The sequence below is a fragment of the Bufo bufo genome, chromosome 2 (assembly GCF_905171765.1).
Source record: "Bufo bufo chromosome 2, aBufBuf1.1, whole genome shotgun sequence".
In the NCBI taxonomy this organism is placed as follows: Eukaryota; Metazoa; Chordata; class Amphibia; order Anura; family Bufonidae; genus Bufo; species Bufo bufo.
The window spans coordinates 432707292-432724043 of record NC_053390.1 but is presented as its reverse complement, the minus strand read 5'-3'; the positions used below and the strand labels follow the sequence as shown (position 1 = coordinate 432724043).

General features: G+C 48.3%; 1 protein-coding gene across 1 annotated transcript in view; it reads left to right on the top strand.

Moving 5' to 3' along the window:
- MAU2 (MAU2 sister chromatid cohesion factor) overlaps positions 1-16752 on the top strand; it is a 70746-nt gene that overhangs the window by 36553 nt on the left and 17441 nt on the right. The window contains exons 10-14 of the mRNA XM_040417414.1: positions 571-674; positions 759-836; positions 1065-1130; positions 6096-6179; positions 10173-10222. Coding sequence (XP_040273348.1) covers positions 571-674; positions 759-836; positions 1065-1130; positions 6096-6179; positions 10173-10222 — 382 coding nt within the window. The remainder of the gene's footprint in view (positions 1-570; positions 675-758; positions 837-1064; positions 1131-6095; positions 6180-10172; positions 10223-16752) is intronic.

The window sequence follows — 16752 nt, the reverse complement described above, 5'->3', positions numbered from 1 at the left end:
CTTCTTTGAGCTGCTACTCACAGCATTTAGAAATATGCATTATTACAGCCACCTGGGCCATAAACACAGTAAACTGAAGCAGGCGCATTGTCTTCTAGGGGAAATATTCTAGGCATCCTCTGTGCCCTGTAAGAGGTCACTCTACAGGGAGGGAGTAGATAGACTACCAATCACGTATTGTGAATGGTGGATCCTGTGTTATCTTTATATAGCTTTTATTGTAATAATGAGATGAGTGTTGAAAATTGGTCTATACACAACAGGAAGTCTCAACGTATTAGGCTTAGTGGCTAGTGCGAAAACTGCAGGATTTAGGACTTTGAATGGAGTGTGATGCTGCTCCATTCATAGACTGTGGGACAGGACTTTTGTCTTTCCCTTTATGGATCAATATTATATTGTGCTGATATTTCTCATATACCCTTAGGCAGAAATGTTATCAAACTGCTAAATATGGCAGTAGATATCGAAGCTCAGTGCCACTGCCTTTTGTACATCTAGCTGTTACCAAATCAAACAGCACCACAGACTACCGCTGTCATGTGCCTTTCTCATTTTTTCCCATTGCAGTGCTGGATAGCAGCCCGATTTTGTCCTCCTTCCAAGTAATTCTGCTGGAGCACATAATAATGTGCCGTCTGGTGACAGGCCACAAAGCCACCGCCTTACATGAGGTAAAGATGGAATGAAGGTGCTTGTAATCATATTTGTAAGGACTGGTACATTTATCACAGTTGCTTTACGTTTTCCCCTCTTAGATCTCTCAAGTCTGCCAGTTATGTCAGCAGTCACCCCGGCTTTTTTCTAACCATGCGGCCCAACTTCACACGCTGCTGGTAAGTGCTGACCACACGTCAGTCATTTGGTTGGCTTGATAGTAGAAGTACTACCATTTTGGAGATGTGCCATCTCCCAGCATATTAATTATTATTTAAGAGATACACCTATCGTACATTTTATAAAAATTTTTTTTAATAGAGTACTACTCTTTTTTTGCATCACGTTTCCTTTTATGACTGGTTATCCGTATTTCTGATGGCTTCACCACTTTTTGTTTTACTCAGGGTTTATACTGCATCTCTGTGAACTGTATGGATAACGCAGAAGCACAGTTTACAACGGCGCTGAGGGTGAGTTTAAACTTTCTACATTTGATCAATATCATGATTCTGTGGACCCATATTGTACCTCTGGTTTTACCCAAAGACCGTTTCTCGTTCATTCCATTGGGGGACACAGACCATGGGTATAGCTTAGAGATATTACTAGGAGGGACACTATGCAAAAAAAGAAGCTCCTCCTCCTCAGGCTATACCCCCAGGCACCTCCAGGAGAACTTCAGTCTTTGCTTAGTGTCCGTTCAAGGAGGTTGACATTTATTCTTCTCCTGTTTGTTATTTTTTTCTGGTTTCAGATGGGGACGCAGGTCAGCATTGCGCTTTCCTGGCCCCTGTGGAGGGTCTGCCACGGTCTTCTGAAGGTTCCTGGCTACCTCCCATTCCCCCACAGAAGAAAAGTGGATCCAGGCTCGACATGTTAGCTCTGGCATCCCACCAGCTGCTGGGACACCTGCTGCCTACCCTCCACCAGAGCACTGCTCTCCTTGATTGGAGTCAGACGTCTGAAGAGGTGAATCCCTGCTGGTCTGGACATCGAGGGAGCATGCTGTGCAGATAAGTATTGCCTGCTTCAATCTCCCTCCTTTCCCCCCCCTCCCCCCACCCCTTCATGTCGTCTGTCTGGCGCTCTGTGACCTGAGGTGAGCTAGAGAAGGACCGGCTGGGGGCATTTTTTCCCGTTGGGAGGGGGCCCTTCTGGGGAGGGCTGGTGATTCCACTGATACCTGCCTGCAGCTCAGACTATGGCCGCACCGGCGGCAATCTTGGCACTGAAGGAGTGTATTTTATCTTATGGCCGCTGCGCTCTCTGCAGCTCCCGCCGGCCTGCTCCTCCCGATATTAACCCCCGCTGCGCCGTTTCTGGCGAAGGGGTGTATTTGAAGTGCGCGCGCGCGCGCGCGCTTATTTCGCGCGCTTATTTCGCGCCGCAATGACGCGTCCAAGGGGGCGGAGCCTCGGCGTCCAGCTCTGTCTCTCCCTACGCCGGAGACTCTGCTGGATTGCGGCCGTGCAGCTCCTCAGTTCTCGGTGACCGGAGACTTCTGCTGTTGCCTGGGTGGTAGGAATTGCAGCAACCTGGTAGGAAATCTTTTTTGGAATACCATCATGCCTAAACCTGGGGCCCCTAAGCCTTCCAAGGCTTCCTCTCAGGCTCCACTGGAGTCATGTAAAATATGCCTTAGGCCTTTTTCTGTCACTGGTTCCTGTGACTCATGCCCTGCTCCCGGACAGGATCAGCCTCCTTCTCTTGCTCAGCCCGGTCCTCCCTCTGCCCCTGCGGATCCAGCGGTACCCGCCTGGGCCTCCGCCATGTCTAATGCGGCAGCTGATCTGGCCTTAGTTGCCAAGGCAGCCATGTCCTTCATGGAGCGCATGGCGGCTACTACTCCAGTGGCATCCACCACTCCATCCCCTCTCAGCGACTCTCACAGAGGGCGTCTGACTTCTAAAAGGCAGCGTGAGCGGCAGCATTCCTCCTCGGATGACTCCGCTTCTCCCCCTCGCCTTGAGGCATGCCCGGTTGACTCTCCCCCTCGCAGGGAGCGCAAATCCGATGGGGAATTGTCCGGATCGGACGAAGTCACGGAGCGGGAACCCCTGCCTAAGCTTTCCACCATGGTAACCGAGTTGGTGGCAGCTGTCCGTGACACTTTTAATATACAAGGGGATTCTCCTCCCTCCACTAGTCGGGAGTTCTCCCTTTTTCCACCCAAGAAACAGGAGTCCGCCGTGTTCCCTATTCACGAGGAATTCACTGCGGTCCTATCAAAAGCTTGGGATCGACCTAATCAAAAATTTTCGGCCACCAAGCGTATGGATACGCTTTATCCTTTTCCAGCTGACACAGTGGAAAAGTGGACTTCTTCCCCTAAGGTAGATCCTCCGGTGGCCAGGTTAGCCAAGAACACGGCCCTTCCCGTCCTAGACGGTTCCTCTCTGCAGGATGCGGTGGACAGACGTTTGGATTCACTTTCCAAGTCCATCTTCTCGCTGGCGGGCGCTTCCCTGCGACCGGCCTTTGCGTCGGCTTGGGTCGCCAGAGCCCTTACAACGTGGTTGCAGCGCCACCACCAGGATCTGTCAGAGCAGGACGCCTCTGCAGATACTCTGGATTTTATCATCCAGATGTCTCAAGCGTCTAAATATCTCTGTGAGGCTTCAATGGACATCGGCTCCCTCTTTGCCCGTATTTCGGCCCTCTCTGTCATTCAGCGCAGGGAGGTCTGGCTGAAGGTGTGGGATGCTGATGCCTCATCCAAGCGATCCCTCGCTAACCTTCCCTTTGAAGGGTCCAGGCTCTTTGGGGCTCAACTATTATCGCACCTGGAAAGCCTTCCTGGTGTTTTGTGAGAAATCGGGCTACTCGCCCCTACGTTTCTCTGTCCCAGTGGTGCTGTCTTTTCTCCAGTCCGGCCTCGACATGGGTCTGTCGCTCAGTTCTTTAAAGGGTCAGGTTTCTGCTTTGGCTATCTTTTTTCAGAGGTCCATTGCCTTTTTGAGACCTGTAAAAACCTTCCTGCAGGGGGTGGCGCATTCGGTTCCTCCGTATGTGCCTCCCTTGCCCCCCTGGGATCTCAACTTGGTTCTGCGCGCCCTTCAGGCGGCGCCTTTTGAACCTCTGAGGGAGATCTCTCTGGTTTTACTCACCTGGAAGGTAGTTTTTTCTGGTGGCCATAACCTCCATCAGGCGAGTTTCGGAGCTGGCCGCACTTTCCTGCCGGGAACCTTTTCTGGTCTTTCACCAGGATAAGGTGGTGCTCAGGCCGGTGCCTTCTTTTTTGCCCAAGGTGGTTTCTCCCTTCCACCTTAACGAGGATCTTGTCCTGCCCTCTTTTTGTCCTTCTCCGGTGAACCCCAAGGAATGTGCTCTCCACTCCCTGGACGTCGTCAGGGCCCTGAAGGTGTACCTGGGGGCTACCGCTTCCTTCCGGCGTTCAGACTCTCTCTTTGTGATTCCTGAAGGGTCCCGTAAGGGCCTGGCGGCTTCCAAGGTCACCGTGGCGCGGTGGATCCGTTCCGCTATTGCTGCGGCATATCGCGCTCGCGGCCACGTTCCGCCGTCGCGGATTACCGCTCACTCCACAAGGGCAGTGGGTGCTTCCTGGGCTAGACGCAATCGCGCATCCGTTTCCCAGTTGTGTAAGGCGGCCACTTGGTCGTCCTTACATACTTTCACAAAGTTTTATCAGTTACACTCTCTGGCCTCGGCTGATGCTGCTCTTGGGCGCAGGGTATTGCAGGCCGTGGTTCCGGTTTGACTACTGGACGTTTATTCCTGGCGGTGTTGGATTTGTTCTTTTTTCCCACCCCATGGACTGCTTTGGGACGTCCCATGGTCTGTGTCCCCCAATGGAATGAACGAGAAAAGGAGATTTTTGTGAAACTCACCTGTAAAATCTTTTTCTCGTAATTTCCATTGGGGGACACAGCTCCCGCCCCCTTTTTTGGTTTACGCCTTAGGGTGTGCTGTGTGATGGTTTCCATAATGTTTTGTTTCCGTTCTCCTTCTCCTACTGCTTTTGCAACGACTGAAGTTCTCCTGGAGGTGCCTGGGGGTATAGCCTGAGGAGGAGGAGCTTCTTTTTTTGCATAGTGTCCCTCCTAGTAATATCTCTAAGCTATACCCATGGTCTGTGTCCCCCAATGGAAATTACGAGAAAAAGATTTTACAGGTGAGTTTCACAAAAATCTCCTTTTTTCTTTCCTCGCTTGAAACTTCATGAAGAAAGTCTGCCGTGCCATAATGCAGAGCATGACTTAAAGGGGGAGATTGATCAAACTGGTGTAAAGTAGAAGTGGCTTAGTTGCCCATCGGTGGAATCTGATTGGTTGTTTTCATTTTTCACAGCTCCTTTGGAAAATGAATGGTGGAATCTGATTGGTTGTTATGGGCAACTTACCCAGTTTTACTTTACACCAGTTTGATAAATCTCCCCCAAAGTGCCTGTTGGTCTCCACTATAGATCTGTAAAGCAGTCTGTGAACACAACATTGCCTTGTGCATGAGTTTGGAGAGTGTACACCAGAATAATGGGCAGGATGTGCTTCCTTTTTCTGTTATGTAATTATGTTTCATAAGCGGTGTTCCCTCTAAGCCTTGGCAGCTGCTGAGCGGGGTCGGGTTAGAGATGGGCAATGCTTAGTCAAAGGTTGGCGACAGAAAAATCAAACGAGATAATCGTCAACACATTGGCCAAACATCGAATCTAGCGTACTAGCTATCTCCTGTATATATTTATGTATGTACAGCCGGTATAAGTTATACATCTTCTTGTACATAGTGATATGGACCATGTTGGTATAACCTGGGCAAGTGGGCATCTCCTGTATAATACAGGCGATACCTAGGTCATACCAGCATGGTCCATATAACTACAAGATGTATAATTTGTACCAGCTATACATATATAATTATGTACAGGAGATGAGATGCCCTGGTTATACCATCATAGCCCATATCACTATATACAATGAGGGGCCATCATCCTAGTGCTAGCAGGGAGTAACAATGCGACCGGTGTAGTGCTGCTGAGTGCATTAACTCTTATTGCTGAAGCTGAGCGGACAGCCTGGCTGACACTTCCTCATACATTTACCCTGACCTGAAGGGAGAAGAAAAACACCACAAATCATTAGAGACTCACTCTAACATCTAAGATGGCGGCGCCGCCTCTTCCATGTTACCTAGCGCTGCTGCTGTGTGCTCTGCTCAATCCTCCTCTTCTGGTTAGAAAAAGGAGGAGGGGGCAGCAGCAGCAGCACGGCAGTATGGGGTAGGCGGCGCCCCGCTGAGCAGCATACAGAACGTCCTCTAGGACATTTTGCCAGCAGTCTGAGTGGACATTAAAAACTTGTGAGTGGGGGCACCATAATTGCTCCGCACCCGCACAGCTTAGAAGGAACACTGTTGAGAAGTATATACAATATGGTAGCTTTCACCCGTGGGCTGTTGACAGACTTGACCTCTCTTTACAGCTCACCACACACCAAGAGTTATGGACTTTTATAGTGACAAACTTGGCAAGTGTTTATATTCGGGAAGGAAACAGACAACAAGAGGTGAGTTGCCTTTTGAAAGAAGAAATTACACTTGCATCCCACCATCAAAATGCCAGTTTTTTTTAAATAAAAGTTAAAACTGAGTTTGTCCAGAGAGGCAAATGATACATTTGCAATACCTCCAGGACAACTGAAGTGTACATATAATATATATCACCACACATCTCGTTCTGGATAACTACAACCTCATATGAACAACACATTCCACTGTTTCATTATTCATTCTACAAAAATGAAACCCAAAAGAAAAAGCCATGTTAAAAAAAAAATAGTTGTACACCCCAGGAATCAATAGTTTGTGGAACCACTCTTCTTTACAATGTTCCTTCAGTTCATTGAGGTTTGTCAGGATAGGTCATCAATATCTTATCGGTGGGGGTCCACACTCTTCATTACGCTGCATTTCGTCTAGGAAGTGCAGTGTAATACAAGTACACTACACCACTGCTCCACAGAAGATGAGGCATGGAGCGCGCCACCTTCTCATCTCACAGCTGGTCCGTCACCTGGCAACCCCACTGATCTGATATTGATGACTTATCCTGTTGATATGTCTTCAATATTAACGGCTGGACAACCCCTTTTAAAGGGAATCTGTCACCTGCTTTTACCATTTTAAGCTGTCACCATCGCCATGTTCACTAAAGTACCTTATTACCAGCAGTCGTCTTCTTACTTTATTGTTTTGTCCTTTTGATAAAAAAAGCCCTTTTTATGATATGCGAATAAAGCTCCAAGGTGCCCAGAGGGGTGTTTTTTTTTCCCTTTCCGGTGCCCAGTGACTCCCCCCTGCAGTGCCCAGCCCGCCTTAATTTGAATCCCAAGAACGCCTCCTGATCCTCAAATAACCTCCCACACCCTGGCAAACGGTTCCGCCCTCTCCCCACGTCATCGTCTACCTTCTAGAAATGCCCCGTCCTTCTTCCTGTAGGCGGCCAGAAAACTCGTGCAGGCGCAGTACCGCCTGCGCGATCATCAACCTCCTCAGGGCAACAGTGCTCAGATTACATCACTGGGCTCGGCGCATGCCCAGTGAGACTTTTGAGGTTGTTGCCCTGAGGAGCTTGATGATCGCACAGGCCGCAGGTGGTACTGCGCCTGCGCGAGTTTTCTGGCCGCCGACAGGAAGAAGGACGGGGCATTTCTAGAAGGTAGACAATGACGTGGGGAGTAGGCGGAACAGTTTGCCGGGGTGTGGGAGGTTATTTGAGGATCAGGAGGTGTTCTTGGGATTCAAATTAAAGCGGGCTGGGCACTGCAGGGGGGCATCACTGGGCACCGGAGAGGGAAAAAAACTCCCCTCTGGGCACCTTGGAGCTTCATTAGCATATCGTAAAAAGGGCTTTATCAAAAGGACAGAACAAAATAAAGTAAGAAGACGACTGCTGGAAATAAGGTACTTTAGTGAACATGGCGATGGTGACCGCTTAAAATGGTAAAAGCAGGTGACAGATTCCCTTTAATTCCTATGGAAGCGGTAAGGGTGCTGGCACACATTAAAGCTGTGCTGCGATTTTGCCTCACGAAAAATGCAGCACAGTCGCGACATGTGCCAGCACCCTAATGCCAGTTCCACACAAGCGTATTCGGTCCAGGAAACGCCCCAATTTATGATGCTTTGAATTAGGGGTGCACCGAAATGAAAATTCTGGTCCGAAACCGAAAATTCAGGATGCCCTTGACCCGAAACCGAAACTGCCTTTTTGCCCAAATACTTTTAAAATACTTTTTTTTTTTTTAATGATTTTATTAATAAAATGAAATTCATCTGTGGGTGGCGCTGTTATGGAGAGGGGGATCTGTGGGTGGCGCTGTTATGGAGAGGGGGATCTGTGGGTGGCGCTGTTATGGAGAGGGGGATCTGTGGGTGGCGCTGTTATGGAGAGGGGGATCTGTGGGTGGCGCTGTTATGGAGAGGGGGATCTGTGGGTGGCTCTGTTATGGAGAGGGGGATCTGTGGGTGGCGCTGTTATGGAGAGGGGGATCTGTGGGTGGCGCTGTTATGGAGAGGGGGATCTGTGGGTGGCGCTGTTATGGAGAGGGGGATCTGTGGGTGGCTCTGTTATGGAGAGGGGGATCTGTGGGTGGCGCTGTTATGGAGAGGGGGATCTGTGCACTGTTATGGAAAGGGGATATGTGCACTGTTATGGGCATAACAGTGCACAGATCCCTTTCCCCATAACAGTGCACAGATCCCTTTCCCCATAACAGTGCACAGATCCCTTTCCCCATAACAGTGCACAGATCCCTTTCCCCATAACAGTGCACAGATCCCCCCTCCCAATAGCAGTGCCATAGACCGATCCCCCTACCCATAACAGCCCCGGCCCTGCTGCTCACAGCATCACTCACTGCATCTTTATTTTACCTTACAATCGTGACGCTCCAGTAACTAACAACTCTGCAGGCAGAGCGGAGGCCGGCGTAACGTCACTTACTCACGTGACGCACCTGCTCCGCCCACTTTATGAATGAAGGAGGCGGAGCAGGCGCGTCACGTGAGTAAGTGACGTTACGCCGGCCTCCGCTCTGCCTGCAGAGTTGTTAGTTACTGGAGCGTCACGATTGTAAGGTAAAATAAAGATGCAGTGACAAAGTAAACCGCCCGCCCGCAGATGGTGGGTGACAAATCCCACACCCCATATTTTCGGCCGATATGTAACAATATCGGCCGAAGTGGATTAGGTGCATTTTCGGCCGATATTTTCGGCTGCCGGAATTTCGGTGCACCCCTACTTTGAATACCTGCCTCAGAGAGGGTCTACTGAACTATACTGACTACAATTCAGTAGACCTGCAGTAAGACAGTAATTCGCCACATCATAAATTCTTTTGATGCTGCAAGTTCAGAGGAGCAGTGTTCAGCTCAAGAAATGTCTCCTAAACAGAGCATGGTTCCCAGACTGAATAGACTTGTGTGAAACTGGCCTAAGGGTGTGCCTAATTTTTCACACTCTGCTTCTGCTATATGGCCTAGTTTTTGTTGAATAATAACATGGTGGAATCTGTTCTTTTGAGGTTGTACTTATCTAATCTGAAGACCGGGGTTTTCTGTTTTTATGTCCTGATAGAATTCAAGGAGTGTACTTTGTTTTTCTCATGGTGGTTTGTGTATGTATATATTATACATGTGTGTAAAAATATATATTTTTCACTTCAACAAATGGCATTTATCATGTATTGCAGAGATGCCCAACCTGTGGCCCTCCAGCTGTTGCAAAACAACAATTCCCAGCATGCCCTGACAGCATACAGCAGGGCATAGTGGGAGTTGTAGTTTTACAACAGCTGGAGGGCCACAGGTTGGGCATCCCTGATGTAGAGAAAGTTAATACAAGGCATTTACTAATGTATTGTGATTGTCCATATTAACCCCTTCTCTGGCTTAATAAAAAAAAAAAATTCCATCACATTATACATTGCTTGTGTCCAGGGGTTATGTCCACCGTTGCAGTCCAGCAGTGGTGGGCGTGCTTGCGCACAATAGGAAAAAGCGCTGACCTCTCAGGTGGCCTGGACTGTGGTAGCACGCATTCGCAGCAGCTCCTGTCTCAGCCTCCTTGTGTGTGTTCTGCAGCGGTGGCCATAACCCTTGGAAATGAGCAGTGTATAATGCGATGGAAGATTGTGACATTAAAAGCGGATTCCTGCTATTAGTTTGGATTTTTGGGACTATGCCAATGACTTGTGGATTTATGGGAGGTGCTCTATGATGAGCTACTGAAGAGCATGGGGCCTTTATACTGTTCTTTTTCAGAGGCCCTGCATGCATAAACTGTGAAGTATGTATATGATACACAGCTGCCTTGGTCGCCCAGGTCTCCAGTGTCTTGCTCCAGGCTCTGATACCAGCAGACCTTTGAGAACTGCAACATCCTAATCCAAAGACATGTTCCAAAATAAGAATGGCAGATGATGCCGATATCTCCTGCATTCCATATATCAGTGAAGTATCGCACATTGTATGTCTAATTTTGTATTTTTGTTGTTCAGCTTTATAGTTTACTGGAAAGAATTAACCCAGATCATAATTTCCCTGTGAGGTAAGACTTTTTCAAATCTACTTGTCTGATTTCTGTACTAGAAGACTTGACCCCTTAGTGACCAGCCTGTTTTGGGCCTTACTGACCAAGCGTTTTTGTTGTTTTTTTTATCGTTGCCTTCCAAAAGCTGTAACTTTATTATTATTTTTTTGTCTATGTAGCTGTATTAGAGCTTGTTTTTTGTGGGACAAGTTGTAGTTTTTAATGGTGACATTTTGTGTACACATAACTTAGTGATTACCTTTTATTAATTCTTTCTGGGAGAGAGATGGAACAAAAAACAGCAATACTGCCACTGAGTTTTTATGTTATAAATAGGGATGAGTGAATCTACTTCAGATTAAACATCCGAAGTCGATTCGCATAAAACTTTGTTCCAATACTGTACGGAGTATTAGATGTATTGGCTCCGATGAGCTGAAGTTATTACTTCACGAAGTCTCACGAGAGTGCGCATAAAAAAAACATTTCCCGAACTCTGGTTCAGTTCCACGGTACAATATTGCTCCGTACAGTATTGGAACAAAGTTTTATGCAAATCGACTTCGGATGTTTCATTCAAAGTTGATTCGCTCATCCCTATTTATAACCTAAAAACTCAGTGGCCATTTTGCTATTTTTTCCATCTCTCTCCCAGAAAGAGTTAATAAAAGGTAATCACTAAGTTATGTGTATTAAGTCGATTAGCTCATCCCTAGTTATAAACTTTGTGGCGTTCATTTTTCCGCATGCATAACAATATCTTTATTCTTTGGGTCAGTACGATTACAGCAATACCATATAGTGTGTTTTTTTTTTTTTACGTTTTACTACTTTTGTGCAATAAAACCCCTTATTTAAAAAAAAAAATAATCTTTTTGCATTGCTGTATCCCGAGACCCATAGCTTTTTTCTTTTTCTTTCTATGGACTTGTTTGAGGGCTTGATTTTTGTAGCACGACGTGTAGTTTTTATTAGTATCATTTTGGAGTAAATAACACTTTTTGATCGCATGTTTTTAAAGGGTTTTCTCACTTCAGCAAACAGCATTTATCATGTAGAGAAAGTTAATACAAGGTACTTACTAATGTATTGGGATTGTCCATATTGCCTCCTTTGGCTGGATCAATTTTTCCATCACATTATACACTGCCCGTTTCCATGGTTACGGCCGCCCTGCAATCTAGCAGCGGTGGCCGTGCTTTTACACTATAGGAAAAAGCACTAGCCTATGCGCATGGTCCCGGCCACCAGAGAGGCCATCGCTTATGCCTATATTGTGCAAGCACGACCACCACTGATGGATCGCAGGTTGGTTGTAACCATGGAAACTAGCAGTGTATAATGTGATAGAAAAATGAATCCAACCAGCAAAGGAAACAATATAGATAATAACAATATATTAGTAAGTGCCTTGTATTAACTTTCTCTACTTAATAAATGCTATTTGCTGAAGTGAGATATCCCTTTAATACAAGGCAATACAGGGCAAGGGCTGTTTTGTTTCCATTGACACTGCTAGGCGGAGGAGTGGAGTAAGTATAACCTGTATGAAGTGCCTGGGCATTTTGGAGGGAATTATAGGGGTTGGATAACCCCTTTAAACCTCATCTGCCACTTCTCTGCCCAAGCCTCCAATTTATCCAGATCCATCTGTAGCAGTATACTGTCCTCTTCTGTGTTAATTACTTTACACGGATTATTATCAGCATAAATTGGTATTCGACTGTGCCATTGCTTGTCATAAACTATGATACTATAGTATTATAGTCTGTTATGCTTGTGACCTTCTTGCTAAGCCCTGCTAGTGGCGGGGCTTAATATAAAGATAACAGTTGAAGGCCTGGGAGTCTTCAGAAGGTCCCAGTCTGCCATGACAACCCTTCTGCACGCTGCAATTTCACATCTGGGGGAGAGGGTAATTGAAGGAGCACACTCATTTAAAAAGAACATCACCATGATATGCAATGCAATCTGCAGGCAGTATATTAGAGCAGGAGGAGCTGAGCAGATTGATATTTAGTTCTATGGGAAAAGATTTGATATCTGTTCTTTCTGATATCGGTTGTAGATGGGGGCCATCTTTTCAGTAATTGATAGTGTTCCCTGTGTACACCAATAGCTGTCAGTCACTGATAAGACGTCCCCTGTGTACTCAGAATAAGAAGAGACTTAAAGTGGTATTCCGGTAAAGTAACTTAATTTCTGAAAAACTGCATTAAGGCTGCAAGCTGTGACCCAACCAGGACCCATACCTATACATATATCCAGAGTTTCAAATTACCTTGCAGTCTGTTTGTCTAGCTCCTATGTGAGCCTGCAACACACTGAGAGTATCATGGCGCCTGATCTTCCCTCACAAAACTACAATCCCCACAATCCCTAGCTCTCCTGCTGAGTGTTGATATTTGGCTGCCTGATATTACAGTCCAGTCACGCCCCCTCTACTCAGTAATCACCAGCACACTGAGCATGCTCGACCTAACAAAGGCTCAGAACTACAGGTCGATACCATGGTAATTTATAAGGAAACACAGTGGGTAATGAGGAAAAAAACTACTTTTTATAACTACTGAATGGTAAATATGTGAAATTTACATTTATATTAGGTAATTATTGATTAATTGGTCTACAACATAAGTTATATTTATGGTAATCGAAATACCTCTTTAAAGGGGGTATTCCAGGAGTTGAGTTATCCTCCATCCACACGATAGGGGCTAACTATTAGATCAGTGGCGGTCTTACTGCTGGAACCTCCACTGATCACAGGAATGGTTACCTATGGATAGCGGATAACTTTCTTGTGAATGGCACTGGGGGACACAGCACCATGGGTATATACCCAGCTACCACTAGGAGGCGACACTAGATGACAGAAAAGTTGGCTCCCCCCAGGTGGGCTATACCCTCTCCACAGCCACTAGGCTATTCAGTTTTAGTCTAGTGTCCATAGGAGGCAGCCCTGACCTGCTTTTTTTCCTGCCGGTCTCGCTGCTAATTTTATTTTTCCTCTTCTGCAGGTTTTCACCTGCTGCGGGCGGGTGCTCCATCGTGGGCTGCCACTTTAGTTGCACCCCCTGCGGGCGCATACTTTGCCGGTCACCCAGTCCCCATTACTACATCAGTGACTTGCCGGCATTCCCACGGGCCCTGTGTTGTCTGCCGATGGGGTGGCCGTCTTCAGGCGCGCAGGGTAAGTACGACACCCCCCCCCCCCCCCCCTTCTGAGGGGCACCAGCTAGGCAGGTCTTGGTCATATTGACCATCTTCCTGATAGCCAGGGCGTCTAAGTCTTTGGGGCCCTTTCTCTACTGGAGGGGCCCTCACCAGGGTGCACGATGCGTGGGGGACTCAACCCTGGCCTTGAAATTTGCTTTAGCCCAGTTTTCTTCGCTACTCCAGGGAGGCTCCCCACTGGGGCCTGCCTCATTTTCTGCAGTGGAGGGCTCCCTGCGATGGGTACTGGAGCCCCGGGCCGACCATAGCATTAATTTAGGGCCCGTTTTTTTTCCCCGGCCTACTTGGCCCCGCCCCTTTTTCTCCCGGGCTTCAGCCCAGCTCCTCCTTTCCCGCGGGAGGGGCCCTCACTCCCGGCATGCGAGGACTTCTCTAAAGGGGTGGTCTCTCCTGCAGCTTCTGAGGGAGAAGCTTATCTTGTCTCCTCCATCCCGGCAGCGTCTTTGTGACCTTACTGCAGCTGCTGCAGCACATCTTGGCACACAGCACCTAGGGTCTGGTAGGGTAGTCTCTTATTTTTGACCCCAGACCCCCTCATGATGCCCTTGGCCCCCTCCGCTGTGTCGGCCCCTCTTGATTGGGCCGCCTCACTTTCCCAAAACTTGGGGATCCTGGCCAGCCTCTCCCAATCCCTTGTTGAGTCACTGAACTGCTGTCTGTCCAAGTTGCGGTTACCTCTACCCTCCACAGGGTCCTCTCCGCAAAGGATGGGGCGTGCTTACGCTCAGACACCGGGTTCCGCAAGGGGTATTTCACAGAACATCCTCGCGGATGGCACTTCCTCGGGTCATCCCCAGGACAGGCCTGAGGCTGGTGACGAACCCTTACCTGCCACTCCATCAGTTGCCTCTGGGGACACCTCTGCACTGATGCCCTCGGAAACAGAGCATCAGGCGGTCTTCCACCAGACAGAATCTCTGAGTGGTCTAATACAAACGTCCATCTAGGAACCTCCCCTAAAGGAAACAGGGTTGGTATCCCCTCTAGTGGATTTCAGATGGCAATCCCCTGGCTTCAGGAGGTTCTTGCAGGTAAGTCAGACGTCAGTGTTTGGCATGCCAGCACATCTACTCTCCGGTATGTACACCTTCCCCTTAACAGGGGGGTACTAGTACTTCTGCCAATGGCTGTATCACAACAGACCGATCTACGCATTGGAGTGTGTTCCCACCAGGTCGCCATTCTGTGCTGGTGTGCGGCACGTAATCTTATTATAGGGGGTCCCCGTTCTGGGCAAGCTTGTAGCTCCGTGACGAAATGCATGTACCAGCTCCAGCCGCTGTCGCTGTTACAGTGCTCCAGCCAGCCATATTTCTCCCCCTCTAGGCGAGATATACAGGCCACCTTCAATTGCCTGCATTACAATTGCCCCTGCCTGGTTCTGGACTGCACCCTGCAGTCACCTTTCTCCCTTTATAGGTAGTTACCTGCACCGTCTCCAGATGCTGTAGCCATGACTCCTGTCTGGTTTTATGGTGTACCATGCGGCCCTATTTCTCCCTTCCCTGGCGAGATATAGAGGCCTTTTTCAATTGCCGTTGCTATTGCCCCTGCCTGGTTCTGGAGTGCAGTGAAGTACCTGCATCATTTCCAGATGCTGTAACCATTACGCCTGTCTGGCTGTAATGTGTGCCATGCAGCCCTATTTCTCCCTTCCTAAGTGAGATATAGAGGCCATTTTCAATTACCGTTGCAATTGTACTTGCCTGGCCATAGTGTGCACCACGCAGCCACTTTGCTTCCTTCTTAGGTAGGGCACCGACACCATCTCCAGATGCTGTAGCCATTACTCCTGTCTGGCTCTATGGAGTACCATGCGGCCCTATTTCTCCTTACTTGGCGAGATATAGAGGCCAACTTTGTTTGACGTGACCATTGCACCTATCTGTTTATTATGTGCACCAAGCAGCCACTTTCCTTCCTTCATAGGTAGAGTTCCTGCACCATCTCCAGATGTTGTAGCCATTACTCTTGTCTGGCTCTATGGTGTTTCTTGCGGTCCTATCTCTTCCTTTCCTGGCGAGATATAGAAGCCACTTCTTCAATTGCCGTAGCAATGGCGCCTTCTTGGTTCTAGTGTGCACCAAGCAGCCATCTTGCTCCCTCATAGGTAGAGTACCTGGACCATCTCCAGGTGATGTATCCATTACTCCTGTCTGGCTCTATGGTGTTCCATGTGGCCCTATTTCCCCACCTTTCCAAGCGAGATATGGAGGCCCTTCACTTGCCGTGATCATTGCACCTACCTGATTATAGTGTGCGCCTGTCTTGGTCTATGGTGCACCATGCGGCCCTGTTTTCCCCCTTCCTGGGCGCAGTTTAGGGCCCTTTCTAATGCGGTTGCTGTTGCACCTCTCGGATTCTAGGGTGCACCATGCAGCCACGTTGCTCCCCTCAAGTGGAGTACCTCTACCACCTCCAGGTGCTGTACTCATTTCACCTGTCTGGTTTTACCTCTGCACTACACAGCCGTATTTCTGCCTTATAGGTGCAGTGGCTGTAACATCGCCAGATACTGAAGCATTCCCGGATGCTGTGGCTCTGTTTCCATTCTCAGAGTGTAACGTGCAGCCACTTTACCCCTATTATAGGCGGGTATTTGCCTTATTCCAGGTGCTGGGCCCTATGCTGCAATCTCTGGCCCATACAGTTTCTGTATTACCGGGTGCTTCCTTCCTCCGGGCTCTTGTCTGTCCTACGGAGTGATGTTTCCATCCCTATTCGCTGTATTCTTTCCTCTTTTCTGGTTATAACACTCATCTAGCACCCCGTTACTGTCGTGCTCGAGGGTCTACTCGTACCTTCTCAGTGCACTACAACTTACCATCCTGGTTACAGCATGTACCTGGTAAACCATGTTTCACTGGGGTGGTCCAGTTTTCCCCCTTGGTTGGCCTAGTGTTGCGACTGTTAGATCCAGTGTATGGTTGGCTTTTTTTTAGATTCGACCAGGGTGGTCCACAACCAACCACACTCCCTTCACCATGGGCAGGTGGTTGTTGGTTTTGTGCTAGGTTTGCTCCTTGTCAACCCTGTAAAGTACTACTGTATGCTGCATAGCCGTGTTTCACCATGTTATGGAGTACTCGCGTTATTGTCTCTCTGCTTTCTTTCCATGGAGTGGCCTATTCCTGGTAGTTTACAGTAATCACCACTGGATCTATCCTGCAGGGGTACGGCGTTTTGTCGGCACCAGCGCGACTGCAGTTTTCGGGCATCGCTGTAGGTTCTCCAACATACAGAATGTCTGGGTGGTCAAGGACACATTGTTGGACGCCCTCTCTGATATGGCTGTGACAGGGCTACTGAGT